We start from the raw sequence: 23,090 nt of genomic DNA on the forward strand, positions 1-23,090 counted from the left end.
AGCTGTAAGTAACCTGCCATTTCAGGTCACAGTTATAGAGTATTTACTGTTAAAATTTAGATAAAAAAACGCCATTCCCATGTAAACACCAACTGAAAACAGAACACAAGTCATCGTGCTAAATACTGTCTGACACACCGTTTTGTTGGAAAAGATGGAAACAACCTTCTCTCTCTCCAAGAAACACCTTTCTCATTCTCAAACAGACACCACAGTCATTGTTCTTGCTGCATGATGTGGAGAAAGATGGCATGCGGCAAACAAAGGTCACAGCTCAGGAGAAGCTCTCTAGCATGGTGAAGGTACTCAGCTGAATCACAGAATTGTAGGGGTTGGAAGGGACCTCAAGAGATCATCGGGTCCAACCCCAAATGGCTACTTGCATTACGCTGTTTGCCAGAGGGATGCCCTAAACCCTGCTCAGCCAACTCAGAACCCGCAGGAGGCTAAACCGTGAGCGCTGTCTGGTGAAGCTCATTTTAGCTGTACGCCTCATTTTAACTCTCTACCTTATATTTAAAATTTCAAATATTTTATTTGCCTTGTGCACTGCTAAATAAAAAACATGTACGTATACTCCCAGTTTAACTATACATCTCTACATGAAAGTAGTTTTGCTCTCTGCAGCTGTTAAACGTTTTAAAAAAACGTATCAGAACCTTACAACTAAATGATGAGAATAGATTATTGCTCATTCATGAGCTATTTTTGTACTACTCTGCACCTCTGAAAATGGTTTCGTTCCTAATTTGGCCGCACTGGTGACGGTACCGTACCGTGCCTCTTACTGTACTGAAATCAGAAACTGGGGCACTTGGGGTTGCTCCTGGCTTCTTGAACGCTCCCTGCGCTCGTTTCACTTTCTGTTCCGGCTGGTCTCTGGCACCACCTGGTGTCCGACTGTAGCTTGTTCTATAGGGGGAAAATCAACATCTTACTTCAAACATCATTCAGTATCCTTTTAACGGAAGCGCGTTGAACAGTTAAGGAAAATAATAGAAATAAATTGTCTTTCAGTGTAGCAAGACTGTTTCAACTCTGATGAGAATGATGAGATTAATATATAATAACCTTAGATGTCAAAATTCAGAAACTTGTAACAGAGCATGAGAACCTAGTGACTCTGATAGGCAAACTAATTCACTGATACCTCAAGTACTCAACTCAACTCAAGGGGGAGTTTGTAAATTATCCTCAGTGAGAGGATATTCTAGGGTAGAAACTACATCTAATAAAATCTAGAGTACTAAAATGCAGCAGGAAACATGGCCACTGTATGAAGTACTGAAATGTAATTAACTGGAAAATAAGCTATGCTTCACTGAAACCACCTTAAATGGCTTTTTTTTTGTTTGTTTGTTTGTTTGTTTTTCAGGTAAACACGGGATGTAAGCAGACTGCTTTATGGCCATGGGGAGTTTTTGCTGGTGTTTGTGCAGAAACACAGCTTTTGTTATGTGCACCTAGTCGCAGGCCTAATCTTTCTGGCTGTGCCTGAAGGCCTGGTACAGAGCCACCTCTCATTTCCCCAACCCTCCAGCTGCGTGCCAGCTCAGGACATTTCCTGGCCCGATGCGGCCTACTTTGGCAACCCTCGTTTCCCTTCTCTTCCAGCGACGTGCCCAGCCTCCCCTAAAGCCCACGCAAGCCTTTCTGCACGCGCGACGGCCTTTGCCGACGCGCCAGCTCGTGTTGCACGAGCCGTGCCCACACGTTTCCAGGCGAGCTGCTGCGGGCTGTTCCTCGCCGTCCCCACAGCCCCGCTGGAGGAGCTGGGGCTGGTTTATGACATCCTCTCTGTGTGGGCTGATCCTGGCCGTGTCAGCGATCCTGGCCATGTCTCCCATCCTCGCCATGTCTCCTTCCCGGGCCGAGCAGCCCCGGGCTGGCCACTGTGCGCAACACATCCTTCACTCTCCACAGGGAACCTCCAGTCCCAATGTGGTTTTTTTATTATAATTTTTGGAGCTAGCGGAGACCGGTATGTCTATTTATTATCATTTTTGGAGTTAAGGGTGACCAGTATGTCTTTTATTATTATTTTTGAAGTTAAGGGAGACCGATACGCCTTTTTATTATTATAATTTTTGGAGCTAAGGGAGACTGATATGTATTTTATTATTATTTTTGGAGTTAAGGGAGACTGATACACCTTTTTATCATCATTTTTGGAGCTAAGGGAGACCGACACGCCTTTTTATGATTATTTTTGGACCTAAGGCAGACCGATACATCTCTTTATTACCATGCGTGCAGTGAAGGCAGACCGACGGGTGTTTTCATTACTACTTTCGGGGGCAGACCGAGCCCGGCCAGCCCTCAGGGCGGCCTGCGGGGCCTAGCGGGGACCTCGCGGCCCCTCGCCGCGGTACCCGCGGATCGGCACCACCGGGGCAGCCCCGGGGCCGGTCCCGCCGGGCCCCGCTCCGCCACCCCCGGCCCCGCCACCCCCGGAAGCGGAAGCGGCGGCGGAGCCGAGGCGGGGCCGGCTCTGAATGAAGGCGCCGCGGGCCAGGGGCCGGGGGCGCCGCTGAGCGCCGAGGGGCCGCGGCCCGCACCCCCCCCCGCCCTGCCCTGCCCTCCCCCTCCGCCCCCCTGTTCCCCGTCCCCCGTCCCGGTGGCGGCCCGGGCCCCGCCATGTCCTACAACAAGATCCCGCCGCGCTGGCTCCACTGCCCCAGGAGGGGGCAGCCCGTGGCAGGTGAGCGCCCGGCCCGGCCCCGGGGCGGCCGTGCGGCGGCGGCGGCCCCCTCCTCGCCTTGCCCGGCCTCCCCCGATCCTTCTGGGAGCCTCCCCCGGGCCCCTCGCCCTCCGGCCCGGCCGGGGAGCTTGGTCCAGGGGCCTCGTGGGCCTCGGCGAGCCCCCGCCGGGCCGGGGACGGAGCCCCACGGCGGGTCCCCTCGGGGAGGCCGGGAGCCTTGACGAGGGGGTGGAAGGGGATGAGCTGTAAGGTCCCTTCCACCCCAAAAGCTTTTGGGAGAGCCTGCTGTCACGCTCAGGCCTGGCTTCCAGCTTCCTCCTCCCTCTCCGAGAGGAAGGGGTGCTTACCGGGGGTGACCCCGCAGCCGTGGGGTGGCCGCCTGTGCCGCACCCCAGGGCTGCACGCTCATCCTCAGTGGGGTCTGGCAGTGGTTGCTGTGGCTGGAGGTTTGCTGGGTGCCCGGCTGTGCTGGTGGCAGGAGCTGGGTGCCGTCTACAGACACGCTTTTTGGTGGGGAGTGAGCCCCCAGACTGGCTCAGATGAACTTTCCCCCCCGCTGCCTAGTTTGAGGTAGAGCGAACAGACACTGCTCTGCTCAGTTCTCTTACGCTTGCAGCCTTTCTGAGGCAGACAGTTCAACAACCCATTTTTTCCCTGTGCTTTCCCACTTCTTACTCCTCCATCTTCCTGTCTTTGATGACTTAAAGGTGCTTTTCCAACACGCAGCGTGTACTGCTCCGCATACTGTTCTAGGTGGTGGTGTGCCATGATTTGGGTAACGTTACAGTTCCGGTCTTCTCTGTCCCACATTTCTGCATCGTCTTTTTTGGCTGCGGTTGGTTGTGGAGCAGCAGGCGTTGACGGCTGCTTACAGGTTTATCTAAAACCTGGTCAGACATCTCAGTAGGCTTAGTCTTGCCAGGAATATGTGTTACTTGGCATTTATCAGTATTATAATTCCTCATCTCGTGGGTTACTGTTTTCCCTCAAGTTCTTCGTATTTCTCTGAGCTCGACTTTATTAAATAACAGTATTATCTTCTTATCTCCCTTATCTCCCTTTTTTTTTCCTGATTGCTGGGAAATGTATTGCTTTTTATCTAGTAATAAATTTGATAGTGTAAATTGTTAACCTTTGACCATGACAAAAATAGACTAACGAATCTTTATTCTCTTTCTTCTCAGCGAGTTCTTGATCTCTAGAAGTTGTCGGTTTTGTTTGTTTCTTAAGCCATGGCTGCTCCAAAAAAATGACATCCATTAAGCCAGAATGTGGTTCATCAGCATGTCATCTGCTGTGCAATGACTGCTTGTGTCTTTGCTTATTCAGTAGCTGCAAGGTAACTTTCCTATTCACTGTGATCATACACAAAAAATTACTGCACACACACACACACAAAAAAGTTCATTTCTTTGGCTGCTTTATCCAAATACATTCTTATATTAGTTCACTTAATTTTTAGTGGGGTTTTTGTGCGTACAACTTAATGAAAAGTTGTAATACGCCATCAGTCTTCTCTCTTCTTTTGTTACTCTACATTCAAACACATCTTACTATTTTAGTGATACATAAACAACAACAATGAAGTTAAAAGTTGTCTGCCAGATGTTTTATATTCCAGTTTTAATTAGCATTTCAAACAAATTTGTAAGCATCTGTGCATGGTTTCCCATTTGACAGTATAGTGGTTATAATGTTGCTAAGCAAGGTTTGTCTGGCTTCTGTGGACCTAATATTCATCAAGTGTTTGATCGTGACCCTCTTGTCTTACGACTGTGGCATCTATAATTTCAAGGTGACCTCAAATACAAGAACTAGTGAGGTCTGGAGCTCTTCTGCTGTCCCAGATGGGGTTATGAAGAAAGGCTGAGAGACCTGGGTCTGTTCAGCCTGGAGAAAAGAAAACTGAGAGGGGATCTCATCAATGTATATAAATACCTGAGGTGTGGGAGACAGAGGGATTTGGCCAACCTCTTTTCAGTGGTTTGTGGGGACAGGACAAGGGGCAGTGGCCACAAGATGGAGCACAGGAAGTTCCGCACCAACCTGTGAAAGAACTTCACGGTGAGGGTGACGGAGCACTGGAACAGGCTGCCCAGGGAGGTTGTGGGGTCTCCTTCTCTGGAGATATTCAAGGCCCGTCTGGACGCCTACCTGGGCAGCCTGCTCTAAGGAACCTGCTTTGGCAGGGAGGTTGGACCCAATGGTCTCTTGAGGTCCCTTCAACCCCTTCTATTCTGTGATTCTGTGGTTCATTTAGGTTCATTCTGAATGAAGTGAGTGGATCTATGTCTCCCTCTGTTGTCCAGTTTACTTAAGTATTGGTGTTCTGCTGTCACTGATTTTATGGAAGATTTTCACGTTGTACTGTAGTTTGGTAGCAGCTCAATCACACACTTGACAAAAAACTTTCTCTGAACTCGTAGAACTGAAGTTGTTGGGTTGCTTCAGCCTTGGCATCTCTGTCTTCGCAGGTGCCTATCTTGTATGGCCCCCCAGAGTCAGGTCTGTTTTCTCTCTGCCACAGAGAGTGCGAGCAAGATAATGAGGAAGAGACATGAGAAGTGTCTCAGCAATGTCTTGCAGTCAGCTGTTGGTTCCTATTAGTTGCATGCAGAACTGACGGTTATTATTAAAAACATCTCTATTGCACGTGGAGATAACGCCTCTGGTTCAGAAAGCTGCTGAGCTACCGCTTGTAGTTTGAGGGAGTAATCTGCTGATGGGTTGTGGTTGTTGTTTCCCAGGCATCTGTTATTGACCTGATTCGGCGATGAGATACTAAGTGTAGCGGGTGCTTTGACCCACTGTAGCTGTTCTTAAGGCATAAGACTCTTACTTTTTTTTTTTATTGCAGATTTTACTGACTATTTCATCTTACTGAAGTTCCCCTTGCTGAACCTTGGTCACTTTCCATTGTGTTTAACCTTCCCAATCAATGTTCAATCTAAACATAACCGTGGTCATAAATTATTCGTAGCTCCTGCCACATACTGAATTAATAGCTTCATGTCACAAAAAATTAGGCTACGTTACGGGTAGCTTTTCCACTGGCATGCTCTAGATAAAACCTTTAAGAAAAGATGAAAAATGTGTCTAAATTTGAACGTGTGCTTAGGAAATTTGAAGTCTTAAGTTATTCACTTTGATTTCTCTAAGAGTTATCCACTTGATGTCTGTACAGTATGTCTGACATACTGACGCTTACATTTTGAATTTTTACCTGTTTTTAATCCTAAAGAAATAGTAATCTTCCACCTTTTACACAGGCAGCTCTGATTTGGAAAATGGTTTTTAATATCCACTTTCCAAAACTATTTGCCAAATTTGAAATTAATTGTGGTAGTAGGTGATAAGGTAGTCAGGCTTCTGGTAATGTTTTGAAGTTTGAGAACTCAGTCAAGGAATTACAATTATTATTATAATCATTATTAATTTAGTTTAGTTACACCAGTGATTTTGGGTGCTGTGATGCCCATGTAAGATACCACCTTGCTACTGTCAGTTCATCTTGTTCAACGTAAAGAATTGCCTGTTTAATTTTCCAATCCTTATGCAGGAAGGCTGAAGTAGTGTTGAAGTAATAACTGTTTGCAACTCTTCTTTAGCATGAACTGTATGTCAGATCTGTAGCAGAAACTGTAGCTACTGCCTTATTTATAGTTCCCATATTACTAGGAAAGTTTAGAGTTTTTTTCTTGCATTAGAGCTTAGATTTTCTGTAGCTTAATGACCCTGAGAGGGGCTTATCTGTACGCTAGGAAGAAGGATTTTCAAGGTTCTGTACAAAGATCAAAAAATACCAAATTTGCCTGTTAAGATACTTCGGTTTTCTGTCACTGGAAGAATATTGTATGAGTTCGTATTGAAGATCATTTCTACAGGTGTAGCAGTAACAATGTAGAAAAAAAAAACCAAACAAGAAAATAGCAGAAGTGTACATTCTGAAGACAGTGCTTGCTTCAAAGTCAGCATGTAAGTTTGTATTGCTGAGAACTGTGATTGTTTTAAAAAACAAAACCAAAAAAAACCCCACAACCCAAAGCCCTTGCTTTCATAGAGCAGGATGTGCTGCTAGTGGAATGGAAAGGCAGAGGGAAGTAGGGTAATGAGAGGGATTTTTCTGATAGTCCAATGAGTTGAAGAGGCTGTAAATTTATTACCATCTAATGCGTACGTTGACTGAGTGAATGACTTTTCCTGAAGCTCTCTGCAGGTTGAAGTGGTCTTGGACAAGCGTGACAGTAAGGGTGCTTCTTGTGTGGCTGGACAGCGTCAGAAATGAGCTAGCAAGTTGTGTGGAGCTCCGCAGTTTCCTTTCTGTAACTGCCTATCTTCTCATTTGAATGGCTCTTTCCTAAAAAGCTATATGCTTACGTGAAAATACATGAGATGTTCTGATAGAATTTAAGGCTACAGAGATCTCTGTGGATATGTTGCATAAAGGAAAAGCTCTCGGCAGACACTTGCGTGTCCATTCAGTGAGAATGGGATGCATTCTTCCATTTTTACAAAGGTCAGTGAGCGTTTCTCTCAAAACTTGCATTCTAGCTGAATGCAATGGGTGTATTAGTGTCTTTTCATTCCTTGTGGTTTCGGTTTGCTGAGAGTGGGAGGATTTTTTTCCTTTTTTAATGAGGAAATGTTCTGTCTTGATGAGAAAACAGTAGTTTATTGAGTGCTTCAGAAAAATTGCTTGGCATTAGGGTTAGCTGTGCTGGGTGAATACCCAAGGATATGAAACTGCAAGTTCAAATGGGTCGTTACTCTACGTTGCACAGCTGAACAGGGGCCTGAAATGGTATAGAAAAGTGTTCCCTAGTGAGTTCAAAATGTTGAGTGGGTATTTGTGTTTCTAAATAGGGAAAGCTTTTAACAGGTTTCTAAATTTTTCTTATTTTTTTAGTTGTAGTTATATAGAGAGTGAATTGTCTTTCTTTAATCTGGGAAATAGGTAGATTGATTGCTGTGAGAAGAACTGTAAAATATATTTCCACAAGCTCAGGATCTAGTGGCACTTTCTTTCCTAGAAAGACTTGTCTGGGGTTCTTCCTGAGTTAAAAAGCCTCTGTGCTGGTCTTCTGTGCGATACAATTGCATGCTTGCGTTTGCTCTGTTTTTAGAAAGGCTGCGTTTTTGAAACAGTTCTATTAAATAAAGGGGAGAGAGGATGAAAATTCTGGGGCAATAATTTGTTTTGCACTTCCCATGTGCAGAAAACGCTGAGGTTCCCCCAGCTTTACTCCCTGCCTGTGTCGCTCCCCTGGCTGCAGCTGGGCAGCTACGCCAGGCCCCTTTCTTTCCATGAATTTAAGGCCTTTTTCCGCAGCTTGCCACTGCGTGGGGTCCCGGGTACTGCAGCAGGAGGTAGGTGCGCTGCTGCCTTGGGCTCCCCGGGAAGAGCCATGCCCACAGCTCGCTGGGGTCCCACCAAGAAGCACCAGAGACCTCCTCGGAGGTTATTTGGGATCTTCTGCGGTACATCTGATGGATGGAAGAAAGAAAGCAGTGTTAAATAAATCTTGGGTTTTTAGGGACTGGTGGCAGTGATCCATAAGTACTAATTCCTGTCAAGTTTCGGTGGGTTTTGTGATTTACACGGTGCCGGAGCCACACACAGGCGTTGTTTGGAGGGAGAGCCGAGCCCTGCTGTAGCGCAGCAGCTGGACTCTCCCGACAAGGCTCAGGGAGCGCGTTGGGCAGATCTGTGGTGCACAGCTCTTCTGGGCCAACCGCGTTGCTTTGCTGCCACCTTTACCATCTTTTATGCTTGCAGGTACTCCAAGCTGCAGTTCACATGGTTGGGTAACAAACTGTCATTTAACATTTGTTTTTCCATGTTTTTAACTGTGATGAGTTTAAATTTTGTTTGTTCTCTTGCGTGCTCTAGCTCTGCAGCCTAAATCACACTTACAAACTAGCTAAAACATTTAAAATGCCACTTTTTGATGATCTGACCTGTTTCCTTCTAGACTTATTTGCACATTCAGAGAATTTGTAGCAAAGAAAAATTCCAGTTGAGCTCTTGTCGATACTTTTCCTGCAGTTGTTTTTCATTGTAGATGAACCTCTAAAACTCCTTATATTGCTTTGAAATCACAAAGTTGTAAGTGATCTTATACATGAGTATACATAAAATGCTGCAAAATTTGGTTGTGTTTCATAGGGAAGTTTTTACCTTTGAAGACAATGTTAGGACCAAGATACGATGATCAGGTTGCTGAAGAAAATCGCTTTCACCCAAGCATGTTGTCCAACTATTTAAAGAGCCTGAAGGTAAAGTGAAATTTTCTATTAATTGAAATGTTACTGTTGTTGCTAATACTTACTCAAAATGTTGCTTTTCAGGTTTAAGAAAAATGTTGTTGATGGCTTCCTTTGGGACACGTACAGAAAAATTATTTAAAAAAAATTCATTCGTTTTCTCTGCAACCCCTTAGTTTCAGAAATACTTTTTTATTATAGGCAAGAATTGTACAAAATTCTCCAGCCCATTTGCTGTGTTACCAGCAAGAAACTCACTTTTTTTTTTCCTGTTATTACTCTCACACCTTGGTTAGATGTCATTGTCAAAACTTAGATAATTTATAGTTTTACAGATGACTCTTGTGTATGGGTATGTTAGACTGCCTTTCCAACCTTTCCTGTAATGTAGAGGTCTGTGCAGTGCTGTGCATTGCGGGGTGCATCTGGAGATGGGATTTTGAACGTCCCGGGCAAAGAAAGGCACGCAACCTTGTTCTTCTAATCTGTTTATGAAACTCTTACATAGAAGGTGGGCACCACTAGCTTTGGCTGTGCAGTTTATAAAACTCATGATGGTAGTGACATTTTTCATTTATTTTTTCTGTTGATCTAAGATTCATTCTGAATTTGTTTAACAACTGGAGCTTAAGCATCAAGAGTCAGATGGCTAAAATGTGGGAAATTCCGTTTTGTGAATCTTATTTGGGTTTGGGCATAGGGTAGATGCTAAGGTACTCAGTGTAGCAGTGATAGAGGTACCAGTGGGCGAATGCGAAGCACATGTGCCTGAACTGCTAGGACTTTGCTTGTTTGAATGCTTGGATCTATGTGTCTAAATTCCATTTGGGTTTCTCTTTTTTGTAATATACATTTTTGACTCTGATCAGCTTTAATGGCCATTCCTAGAAGTTTTCCAAAAGCAGTCTTATTCATGGTTTAAAGTAATTTAAAATTCTGTATGTCTTTTAAAATTGTAGAGAACTTCACAGACTTGCTCTGAATTTGAGTATTTGCTTGCTAGTGATTTGTCACCAAAAAAATAAACCACGGTGAGCCTTCATGGTCTTTCCATGAGGCATATCAGTCAGTTGTTTTGCAGTGCTACAAATTTATGAAGTCTTAGTGACGTTAAATGGTTAGTGTAGTAGTGCAGGTATCAGCTTGTGGTTCTCTGCTAATGTATTGCTCATTTTGTTTAGTAAGCAGAATGCATAATTTCTGTCAAACTCCCTGGTTTCATAAAATCTATTAAACAATTTTTGATTTGCCAAGATAGGCCATGTGTTACCAGAGAGCTGCATTTCTAGAACAGCAATTTACCAACGGTCTGGCAACATGACATGAGTGTGCAATTGAGGAGACCTAGAAAAAAGTGGATTTTCCCAAGTGAAAAGTAACTCACTGGGCATGGTTGTCACCACTTTATTTCACTACGTTAAATGCTCATACTTTGCCAAATGAGTCACTTCTGAAACCCTGGTGTTGCTTAGGTCCGTACAATTTATCTGCCAAAGTGGAGATTTCAGCAGAAGCTTTGATATCTGGATTTTGGTGATGGTGAGGTATTGCTGTTAGTGCAGACATTTGAAGGTACGGGTTCAGCGTTTAAGACAACATCTGTCTGAGAGGAACTGAGGTGGATCTTTGCCTGAACAGCTTCCTGTGCAGTTGCTGAAAATCTGCATGTTAGACACAGATTTGGTAAGGGACGGCAACTCCTTTTTTCTTACAATTGCTAATACTGACACAGTATCTTAATGATCTTATTAAAAAATACTGGAGGAGCAATTGGTGACAATGTGAATAATTTCTTTTTCTTTATTAAGTTAGGGAAGTTAGTAATATTTATGCTTTATAAAAGTTCACTTTATTTCTGTCACAAGGAGCTACGGCATTACTTAACTCAAACGAATTCCAATTTGGAAAACTAACTACCAGCTTTCAGCCACGTTATTGGTTTAACAGATAAATTCAGTCACTGAGTTAAGCTACTTTACTCAAATAAAAAATAAGAAAAGGAAAAAAGTCCAGGGAGTGGAGAGAATTCACTGCATTGTAGTATTGCTCTCACCCTCCTGGGGAGGATGTCTTCAAGTTCCAGCGTCTAATGAGAAACTTCTGGGGTCATGCAAGGGGAACGTAGCTAAGCCTGTTTATTTGCTCAGCAGCAGAAGAGCGCATGCATAAGGCATTAGTAGCTTGAGATAGCTGGTATGTGAGAAAGTGAGAGGGAGAAGGCTTTTGTAACAGTAGGAGGACATGGAGAGACTGGCCAAAGTAAGCATCAAGACTGTGATGCTATTGTATGTAAAAGGTAATGATTTCAAGCTATAGGTGAGCTTTTTCTTCTATTCACTCATCTTTTACAATTACAAGCAAGAAAAAAATCTAGTTAAATTGTGTTGCAATGCAGTAAGATTTTATTGTTGCAACAGTCCTTGTGAGAAATATAGATGTGCTTTAATGAGAAGTTGCTCAACAGTTTAAAGTTATTCTTTCTTCCAAAGCTGTGTCATTTAATGATGGACTGAAGGATGATTCATACCAAACGCTGGATGGAAAAATAGGTTTTTTTTTTTCCAGTGGGTAACTGTCTATTTTACTTTGGTAGTCCTTCAAAAATCGTCTCCTATTAAGAACTTTCTAGGAGCAAACCTATGTTGTGATGTCAGGGTTCAGGAGCAGAGCAAAGGACCTGCGTGATGAACGTCTGTCTCTGCAGTAGGTGAGGACTGTGGTCCATCAGACCAAGTGCAAGCACAGTGTAACTCCCGTTCAGTGACTGAAGTGTTTCAATTCCTGTAGGACCAGTGTGTCTTCAGATGGATTTTGGAGGCTCATAATTGTATACTTTGATTTCAGGCCTTATGCTCTACATTCCACTTCAGAGTTTTGACTAAATTGTACCAGATGACTGTGTGGTTTACTGCTCCATAAAAAACATGAGGAGCGTGGTCACTTCACAGGATCTTCACTTACTTACAAATAATTTGTAATAACTGTAGAGGAATAGTTGGCCAGGAGTCCTGTAGTTCTGAATTTCCTCCTTAACAGACGCTTTCCTTTGTATCATCCTCCTGTTCAAATTAAATGCAACATCCCCAAAATTAAATGCAAACATTTAATGCAACATTAAATGCAACTTGGGGACAGTTTGGGTCTGAAGAACATTGTAGCATTCTCCTGGGTTCTGTAGGTCAGTCAGGAGACAGAAGTCTGTACATGAATACGTTTAAAAGAGTAATTTTAAAGGTTGAAGGAAAAACTTGAGTATCCTTTGAGCTTAAATGCTTTGATATGAAATTAATTTTTGAACTTCGTCGCATCTCAGCGACAACTCTTCATTGCGGGAGGAGTTTGGGGAAGTTTGGAAGCTTCTGGTGGGAGCATTTGAAACCGCTGGTGGGAAACAGTGGGATTGGGAATTGGCTTTGAGTTTTCAATAGTACTGTAGAACTGTATCTTTTGGACGAGAAGATGTTAAACTATATTTCACAACTTACGTGCACTTTTTCTTGTAGCTCTCTGTTACAACTTGCAATATTAAATGGTGTTACCTTTTATTTTGTCTTCCTGATTTTATTAATCAGCTCGTTTTCCGAACAACTTTTTCCATATATGCAGACTACCAATTGATATAGCATTTTATTCAAGAGTGATTTGCATTTTGGAGTGTCTTTTTTTCTTACTATGATGGAACTGAATGCAAGTCCTTCACTTTAAGTGAAAATATAATTTGAATCTTACTTTGAAAATATTTTGTTCCCTTTAGCTGAGGATATCTTGGAAGCATTACACCTAACCTCGTATTTTAGATAAAATAATAGTTTGTCACACTTCAGCTATGCAGTTGGGCCGGAGGACATTTAGGGGGCCATTTAGGTGGCTTCATAGTGTAGAGTGCTCTGGGGACAACACAGCTGATTCTTTTACCAGCCTTTTTGTCAACTTCAGCCACGCTCCAGGTAGGATGCAGAGCACAAAAGACACTTGTATTTCGCTTCAGGCAGGGCATGCTACGGGAAGACACTATGGGGATTCCCTACATAGAGCCATTGCTTGTGTAGAACAGTAGAAAAATACCTAAATAGTTTTCATCTATCTCATTTTAAATGTACTTTTCGCCCTTCTATGTTTCGCTTTTCTTTCCTAGCGTGTTGTCCTGTATGTTCACCTGGAAGTACTGGTGTGGGAATGCGCCACTGTACTCCAAACAATTGTTTTTAACTGGCTTAACTCAGTGTTGTGGTGTTATGAGCCTAGAGCGTAGCACCTGGAAATCTTGCATGGTCTTACTTGTCAATTAAGTAATCTCTGAGATGATTGCAAAATGCTGTTGAAAGTGGAGGTGGAGGAAAGTAATCATTAAACTAATTGCCTTTTGTATACTTCCTACAAAATTAATCACTGGATAATATACTGGCAGTCCATATGTTTAGCAGCTCCATTGACACTAAATACTTGAAATTTCAGATGATAAAACATTGTTTGCAGGTGTACTGCTACTGATGTAGCTCATATTTCTGCAAAACAGTCTCAGTAAACGATTCTGGATAAAACACAAGTTGAATTTGAGAAAGAAGGAGGAATTTAGAACTGATGTAGACGTTAGAGTACATATACTTAGTGCTGCTGACATAACACTGTGACACGTAAATATAAAAATATGAAAATACATCTTAAGAACTTTGAATACCACACATGACTACCTCTGTAGAGAATTGCAGATTTGCCTCAGGGGGTCTACTGATTTACATACACGGGTGAATCTGCTGTGCCTGAACTGTATTGCAGTTAAAATTGGAATTTATCTTCTCTGAATTGTCTGGAAGCAGTGTTTTAAGCTGTAATTTCTCTAGCTGCAGTTCTAAATTATTAGCAGTCTGTTCACCTTCAGGTAAATAAAAACTGATCAGAACCCTGCTTATGAATGTGAGTTGGAGTTTTAAACGTATTGAAGACATGGTGTTCTTTTAGGTTTCTTAATGTGTAACATGCTTCAGTGATAATATATTTTTTAGTGCACTGTTGATGTCTCTCTTTAAAAAGACAAGACTATAGAACAAGGATTTTGATAAAAGACTCCTTGTAAAATGGCTTTTAAATAGACATCCGACCTCATGGTGAGGATCCTACCTGAAAGCGTGACATTTTGCTTTTTGACCAAAAGCAATTGTACGTATAAAGTAGGAAACCAGGAATCCTTTCAGCACACAGGTGTACTAGTAAGCTGTTTTTGTGCAGTAACGGGGAGATTTATGCTTGACAGAAGTCTTGCATGGACCAATGACGAAATCCCATAGAATGGAGAAGGCTAACATTGAGTCAGCACATTGCCATGCAACTTTTTTTTTTCCCGTTCTATTCCTCTGTGACTTCCTGTGTCCATGACTTAAAGGCAGACGTTTCCCCAGAACCTGGAATAAATCTTTTCCACTGTTGTATTAAGAAATCTTATGAAATTTGAAGAGTTTAATTTCCCTTGTTAGCTTAAGTGAGGAATCAGTAGGATGCTGATGAGCTGTGTGTAGGATGCCACCTGTTGGAATTTCTGTTCTTCATCTTGCTTTTTTAAACACATTAACTTCTATAAGGCTGCTGTAAAAGAGCTATTTTACAGCTGTAAAATCAAACTCATGCACAAGGGGACATGTTAGAGCAGAGTGGACAAGGTAACCTTAATTCAGGTATGTCCCAAAGTCTGTAATGGTTAAAACTACAACCTTACTTAACCAGCAGCATCTTTAAAGATTTCAATTTTTTCTAATATCTCAGCTTCGAATAAAATATTTCTAGGCATTTAAGGGATTTTTGTTTTAAACTTGAAACAGTGTTGTTTTGCATTCGAACAGATGGGTAAATTAAGGTAAGTTTTTTCTAAGAGGGTACTTCTATGTAAGTCTCAGTAGGTAATTTTTCTTATTCTTTTCTTATTCCCACTGTTTAAAGTTTTATGTAAAGTGTAAGAGCGCCTGTTTCAGCTTTATGCCTTTTAACATGTTTAAATACTTCTTTAAGATACACTTTTTTGCTGTTAGCAGATTTTTCTTATTTGGAGATATTGGTGGGGAAACAAATTGAGGTTTTTTGAATTGATGACTGGTGCTAATTCAGACACAAGGTTTCACAAAGAAAAAATGACTGTGGTAGTAGAATGAAGTTTATATAGTTCTTTTGGAACACAGTATTTGAGAAATTTGAATCTTGGAACAGCCTGCTACTATTTTTAATTTGGATGTTATTAACCAATTAATATTTATTCATTAATATTTGGACCAAATATATGCAACAACTTTATTTTTATTTTTTAGGTTAAAATGGGTTTGCTGGTGGACTTGACCAACACTACTAGATTCTATGATAGGAATGATATAGAGAAAGAGGGAATTAAATATATAAAGCTCCAGTGTAAAGGGTAAGTAAGTTGTCTTCACTCATTTAATATTACGTTTTTAACTTGAAAGATCACACTGAAGTAATTACTCTTCCCCCCGCCTTAATGCTCACCCCTTCCTTTTTCCAAAACTTTCTCCTAACCTGTGTGTTCCCATGTTTATCAGGCATGGTGAGTGTCCTACACCTGAGAATACAGAAACATTTATCCGTGTATGTGAACACTTCAGTGAAAAGAATCCCTCAGAGCTTATAGGTATGTCTTCTTTTATCTGTTTTCATTAGTTTTTGCTGTTAATTTATATAAGCCAAAGAATTTCTGTAGTACAGTGTCTATGCATATATAAATTAGATATTTTTTTTAACTCCAGAGTAAACTACTACTTTTTACAGAAACTGGTAGGTTTCTGCGTAAGTCAGTTTGAATCCAGCTAATGAAATTATGCAGAAAATGCACAGGCTTAAGAACTGTCTACAAACACAAAATACTTGCAGTATGTTTTTGAAACTTCTGCTGATACAGATGAAGGTTACGCATTGCCTGATTGTTGTTTTAGCATTCGATGGTCTGGCTTCCTTTAAGTTGTATTTGGTAACTGAATTATCAGATATTCTTTAACAAATTTATCAAAACAGCTGATTATTTGCTAGAAATTGATAGTAAACATTAGGCTAAATGTTTCTGTAGTATACTGTCTCATAGTAATTATTCAAATGTCGTAAGGCTGACTTTTTTCAGAGCAGAATAAGTTCTCAAGTGAATTTTAGTTCTACTAAGAGCACTTAATGTGCTTACCAGAAATCAGAATAAATATTCAACTCTATCTGCGAACTACCAGAGACAAGAAATTACTGTGCAGCTTAGTTTCCACATTCAGAATGGGTTTTGTCCTTGGGCATCTTTGATAATTCTGCAACCTGACTGAAAAAGTGTCTGTATGACTTAAAAGCACATAGAACAGTTTGTGTAGGTGTCATTGATAAGAGCTTGGTAAACTAAGCGAGTATGCTCACACAGTTTAGGATTCATACAGAATCTTGGAATAGTGGAGGTTGGAAGGGACCTCTGGAAACCATCCAGCCTATCACCCCACCTCAGAGCAGGCTCAGCTGAAGCAGGTTGCTTAGGACCGTGTTCCTTTAGGTGTTGACAGTCCCCAAGGTTGAGGACTCCACAACACCTTCTGGCATCCTTTTCCAGTGTTTAATCACCCTTAAAATAAAAAATTTTTTCTTTTGTCCTTACATTTGAACAAAATTTCTTGTATTTTAATCTATGTCCGTTGCTTCTTGACCTGTCACTGGATACCACAGAGAATCTTATTTTTATCAATGCTGAGACATTTAATTGAAGCACGTTAGTAAGTTCTTCACATAATTTCCTTTTAGATAGTTTCTTATTTCAGTATTCCTAGTGGAATGAAGTTTTAATTTGAGACCTCTGTTTTCTTCCCTGAACTGTAGCACAAGTATGTGATATGAAAAACTGCTAAATGAGAGTGAGTGGGATCAACTATTGGCAGTATTGCAGAAAATGAAATATTGTTACGGGTCAGCAGTTTATATGGAATATGGACAGCATTGTGATATGCATGAAATAGCAGACCCATTTAACTGCTATTTAAACTTTTAAAATGCCACTTTCAGTGTTGAGTCATTAACTTTTGGACTTACATGAATTTTGGAATGTTCTTACGCTATTTAGAATATTTTTTTCTTGACTCTTAATTGACTTTTTTTTTTCCTTAGAAATAAATCAATGCCTTGAATAAGCTCTTGACCTGTCGTTTAGGCTTTTGTAGTGAAAGTGAAATGTTGGGATATTCCATTTCCCTTCCATTAGTTACAGAAAGGTTATTTCTGGTTCTGGAAACTTCTTTCTTCTTCTGGAAGAGCATCCAAGGGATTGGTGTGGAGGATGTTTTTATCAGGAGGGAAAGCAGTCTGCAAGAGTGATAGTACTGCACCCTGTGCGACCATTCCTTTCCAAGCCATTGGTCTCATTGCTGAAATGCTTCTTATCTTTGTCATGTGTATAAAATTATTGACTTAACCTTTTTGGTAGCAGTAACAGCTGCAGGGCTTATTGATAGCAATTGTGTGCCATTTCATTGCTGGCGTTAAGATTAGACATGAAAAGAGCCTGAAATGTGAATGATAAGTGATCAACATTTTCTATTCAGCTAGTACTCTATAGGATGGAAGCTTTATTTTTGCAACTTGAAGGACTGCAGTATGCCTGCCAACTTCAAGGAAACAAAACACAAAGATTTTGCTTAAGCAGAAAACAAAGGAGAAATGATTGCTGGGAACAAATTCTATAAGGAAGCTAAAATTAATTTCATTTGATGCAAGTTACAGTTTTTGTTGTTATTAATGGTTAGAATGTGCGAATCCAAGAAATTCCTAGTAGTTCTTGACTTGCTTTATTAAGAAGGGAAGCTCAAATTGTTGCTGACTTACTCTGCTACCTATGGTAGAGAAATAGGTAAATCAATAAAAGCCTGCTTTATAGTCAGAACTGTAAAATATGTTAATAGTAAGAATAATTACATTTGGTGTGAGTGGAAGCTTTGATGCTGTGGTGTTTGCCATTAAAAAAAAAAAAATGCACTGTGAGGAAGAGTCAACATTTTGCCCGAATCCTTCGCATCATTTTAGTCCTACAAGTTTCAGACTCGGTTTGTATATCACTAGATGGTGCTGTTGCCTTGAAATGGGCAGAAAAAAAGAGGAGTTCCAATGTTTGACTTTTCCCCTCCTTTCACTGGGGAATGAATTCAGTGAAAGAGAGGGGAAAAATGTTTTTTCTTAAATTGAAAAGATTAGTAGTTGATGGCAATTATATTGTTGTATAATTTTCTTCTTATAGTGTTTTTTTTTCTCTGAAATCAGTATGTCTGGTCTTAGCATGGTAATTACGAATTTGACACGGAGTTGTAGTCTATTGACACTTCTTTAAGGTTTGAAATACGGTAATCTGGGTATGATTTTTATGCCTGATGGTGTGAAATAAATGTAATGCTTTTTGAATCCATTAAAGCACCGTTATCAAATTTGACTGCAGTGTACTCTGATAAGTGTTCGATCATTTATTAAAAAACAAACAAACAACAAAGAACAATTTTGAATCGTGTCTGTATTAGCCACATTTAAGTTGCATTAAGTTAGTGTTCTTGAGTTGGGGCAATCCGAAGTATCCTATATTCTCCTGCTAATAATTTGCAGGAAGAATGTAATAAATATTTTTTTAGGCTTGTATGCATTCAGCAATCTGGGATGCCTTGATAGGAAGGGACACAGCCTCGTTTGTGTTATTGATGGAGATAAAAGGATCCAAAAAACACTTGCGAAACTAAAACACGTTTGTTAAAACTACTTTCAAATGATTATGCTCTTCTCTTGTTTCGTATAGGTGTCCATTGCACGCATGGTTTCAATAGAACTGGATTTCTGATCTGTGCCTTTTTGGTTGAAAAGCTGGACTGGAGGTAACTTTGAATTTTAATTTCTATGAATTTGTAGACTAATAGCATCTTCAGTATGTTTTATTTATTGTCTTGACAACTATCCTAATGTTTTCAGTGTTTATTTTAAAACTTCCTACTAATTTTGAGCAAACAAATAATATTAACAGTGTTCCTAAGGTAGCTTAGCCTTGGCCAGTCAAAATTTTCAGGTCTGGTAGGTCAAAGTCAGCTCTGCCAGCTGCGTGTGGGCTTTTGGAAGAGTATGGATTGTGCTGTCTCTCTCCCCCATGACATAGCCCACACTTTGAGTAAGAATGTAGAGTTCAGAGAATCCTGAGAGATTTTTTTCTTCTGCTTTCTCACAAAGGTCTGTGTGTAGCTCTTTTAGTTTCTTGAGTTCTGAAAATGAGACATTAGCTAGAGCAACAGCAGAGAAACATGCATGCTTCTAGGTTGGTGATGAGGAAACACAGTCCTTGTTTCCAGTTGTTGTTTGACTAGAGTCTGTGGCATGTTTCTACAGAGGCACCCGTATTTTAAAAGTGTGGTGCCCTCATAAATAGTAATGAACTTACTAAATAATGCTGGCTTTAAAAAATACTGCCTGTACTGTGCTGATGAGCCTGAGTTTGCACCTTTGGTAGTGTTCATGAAACACTGTTTCTGAGCTGACTGGGTCACGTGCAAGGTGTGTTATTTAATGAGTCCTTTCAGCGTTTGGATGATATTTCTGGTACGGACCTTTAAGGGAAGAAAATTCTATTCCAGTTGCTGCCTGTTCTTGTGACTGGACATAGAGTTCACTTGGTGATTACCGTGTATTTGCAAGCTGTTTGCAAAGAACTGGGTCATTGCTTTCTGTTAGTAAACTTGGAATAAAGGCACTGGCGTAATGGAGACAGAACACTGTTAACAGTGGGTGGCTGATTCTTGGCAGAATCTTAGCTGAGTACAGGAATTAGACACAGATACCAAGATTTTTATAGTATGATTATAGTTATTCCTGTGAAATAGCAAATTTGTATGCTTTTAATGTAACAACTTAAAAGCAGCATGCAGTAATCAGACTCAGTATTGTGCATTTCCTCTTTGGAGAAAAGGACCATAAGTCTATTTGAAAGTCCTTTTATGCAGCCTCTTTTTATTTTCAAACCTATGTGGGAAAAGCCTTAAAACTTAGCAGCCATATCTTTTTTGTTCTGTTTTTGTTTTTGTTCAAATAACTAATTATATCCAGTTTGTTCCTCTCTGTAATACTGTTTTAACAGAACATTCAGATTTCACTTGATAGGTAAAAATGTCCACAGCAAAAGAATTTCTGCAAGGTGGTACTTAATGCTAAGCATTGTATCAAGATAAATCCAATTTGCTGTATCATTCGTTAAAATCAGGCACTGTTATTTGCTGTAGAGGAAATAAGGTCTTCCTGATGGAAAAATCCATCCATATTCATTCCTTGAGCGTATGATACAAGAGTACTGCTGATGCATTGTGAATGCAGAGAGGTATTTTAAAATACATAGTTAGTTTAAAGAAAGGTCATCCAGACTGAAAGCCCTCTAGCTAGTCATCAGAAACCTTACTAGATTTCCTTTCTTCACAACTCATTTTCCTGGAAGACGGCTATATTTCTAGAACTTGCACAGTATGTTTTCTTTCCGCTAGCTTTCTGAGCTTAAAATTTGTACTGCTTCTTCTGGCTTTCATTATTATCTATTCCATAATAGTATAGAGTTCTTCTAATTTAATAGGAGACAAATTTGAGCGTGTTTCAGGCCCCATCTCTTTTTGGTTTGTTTTGGCTTTTAGTAGCATTGATTACAGAAGATATAATACAATTTAAGAAAGATACAAAAATAAAAATTGTCTCGTGAGGAAGAAACTAGGAGTTTTATGAAACAGAATGAAGAACATCTTTCTAAGTAACTCAGATACTAAACTGTCATTTCTGAGATCTGGTGATCATCTGATAGCCTTACTCCTGAAAGTGTTTTACTTTCTACTTTTACTAAAGATCAGGAGAGGGAACCAAACTTATCTGCTTCTTAGGAAGTATATCTCTCTCTTTTGGGACACTTATCTCAAAGTTCTCAGGCATTGTCTAGTACTGGATGGATCAGACAAAAAAAAGATTTTTGTATTTAACTATTTTTTTCATTTTATCTACATGGTTTCCTTGTTCCACTGGTAGGCTATTTTCTTATCTGAAAAAAATAATTCACAGCAAATATGTGCTTTCATTTCCAGCTTTAAGATACGTGCTTGTCAAGAAGCCTAACGGGGATTTACCTGTTAGTGATCTATTTTATAGAATCATTCATGTTGGAAAAGATCTCTGAGATCATCTGGTCCAATCTTTAACCTAGCACTGCCAGGTGTATCACTAACCATGTTACTAAGTTCTACATCATGGTTCTTGAGGACTTCCAGGGATGGTGACTCAACCACTTCCATGGGCAGCCTGTTCCAATACTTCACAACCCGTTCAGTGAAGAAATTTCTCCTAATATCCAACCTAAACTTTCCCTGCTGCAACTTAAAGCTATTTCCTCTTGTCTTATCACTTGGTACTTGGGAGAAGAGACTGATCCTCACCCCGCTTATAGCCTCTTTTGAGGTAATTGTAGAGCATGAAATGGTCTCCCCTAAACCTCCTTTCCTCCAGGCCAAACAACTTCCTCAGCAGCTCCTCATAAGAGTTGTTCTCTAGGTCCTTCACCAGCTTCATAGCCCTTCTCTGGACACGCTCGAGCACCTTGATGTCCTTCTTGTACTGAGGGGCCCAAAACTGAACACAATATTCAAGGTGCGGCCTCACCAGAGCTGAGTACAGGGGGACGATCACCTACCTGGTCCTACTGGCCCTAACGATCTTTCTAATACAAGCCAGGATGCTGTTGGCCTTCTCCACCACCTGAGCACACTGCTGGCTCATGTTCAACCAGCTATTGACCAATACCCCCAGGTCTCTTTCCACCAGGCAGCTTTCCAGCCACTCTTCCCCCATCCTGTAGGGCTGCTTGGGGTTGTTGTGTCCCAAGTGCAGGGCCCAGCACTTGGCCTTGTTGAATCTCATGTAGCTTTCCTTGGCCCATCAGTCCAGCCTACGCAGATCCCTCTGCAGAGCACTCCTACCCTCGGGCAGATAAACACTCATGCCTAACTTGGTGTCTTGTGCTCACTGAAAAATTTTGGAGTGTTCTCCAGTTGGCTAGTAAAGGTGGTTGGCTGTTAGTTTTGATTTCAAACTTGTTTTGTGATTCAGTCTACAGCTTATTACTGCAGCTAAGTTTGAGTGTTAGAAGTCCTTTCCTGTTCAGCTAAATTACATTTTTTGAGAGAAACTGCCTGTGAGAGAAGTCGCTACAAAAGATTTGGATGCATTTTGTCAGTGTGATAGCAAAGCCTCCAGGGAAGATAACTCTTAGGAAGAAATGTGTAGCCTTATTTGAATTTTATGACTTGAATTTCTGTTCATTAAGACTTCTTTTCCTCTTCATTCAGTCCTTAAGTACTTACCTATATGTCATCCATTCCTTTTCTACAGCAATAATAAAAGTTGTAGTTAAAACAAAAGTTTTGCCTAGGTGACCAGCAGGCTGCTCTTAGCTGCAATTAGGAGATGAAGCAGACCAAGATGCAGTATCTACATAATCACTCAAAATCTTTTGCAATAGCAATATAGTTGCTGGGCTGATCTAAGTATGATGATGATTTGAATATCATGAATGTTTTTGTAATTACCATTTTGGGATTTTTTTCTGAATTCTCAGTACCAATACATTTTAAGTATGTTTTAGTCATGCTATGCCCTAACTACTAAATAAAACATACAGAGTAATTTTCCCATTTTTATTTGACAGTATTGAGGCAGCTGTGGCTACTTTTGCTCAGGCTAGACCACCAGGTATTTATAAAGGTGATTATTTGAAGGAATTATTCCGTCGTTATGGAGATGAAGATGATGCGCCATCGCCACCTGAGCTCCCAGAATGGTGCTTTGAGGAAGATGAAGAGGAGGATGATGACAATGGTAGAACAGGGGGCCAAGAATCAGAACCTGGATCATCAAGCTCTTCCTTTGGCAAAAGGAGAAAAGAACGCCTAAAACTGGTATTTTTTGATTAAGAACTTAATATTCTAATTGCTAAAATTACTTTCATAAACTCTTAGTCATATGTTACTACATTGTATGTGACAGAAAAGCGCTAGTGCTCTTTCAAGTCAGGAACAGGTAGTAGTGTCTCTAACCAGGAAAAACAGGTAGACTTGTTGTAAAC

The 23,090-nt window shown here is 40.7% G+C and overlaps 1 protein-coding gene across 3 annotated transcripts in view; it reads left to right on the top strand.

The window, feature by feature from the left end:
• The first annotated feature begins 2,481 nt into the window (after positions 1–2,481).
• Positions 2,482–23,090, top strand: part of RNGTT (RNA guanylyltransferase and 5'-phosphatase) — a 187,828-nt gene continuing 167,219 nt past the window's right edge. For 2 of the 3 annotated variants that reach the window (XM_080585425.1, XM_080585427.1), the window contains exons 1-6: positions 2,482–2,701; positions 8,868–8,977; positions 15,259–15,362; positions 15,508–15,596; positions 18,756–18,831; positions 22,674–22,923. In XM_080585425.1, the coding sequence (XP_080441551.1) occupies positions 2,638–2,701; positions 8,868–8,977; positions 15,259–15,362; positions 15,508–15,596; positions 18,756–18,831; positions 22,674–22,923 (693 nt within the window). In that variant the 5' untranslated portion in view covers positions 2,482–2,637. Of the gene's footprint in view, positions 2,702–3,885; positions 4,041–8,867; positions 8,978–15,258; positions 15,363–15,507; positions 15,597–18,755; positions 18,832–22,673; positions 22,924–23,090 lie in introns of all 3 variants that reach the window. The other variant, XM_080585426.1, reaches the window with a different exon arrangement.

This window comes from Anser brachyrhynchus, assembly GCF_964034855.1.
Source record: "Anser brachyrhynchus genome assembly, chromosome: 3".
NCBI classification, from domain to species: domain Eukaryota; kingdom Metazoa; phylum Chordata; class Aves; order Anseriformes; family Anatidae; genus Anser; species Anser brachyrhynchus.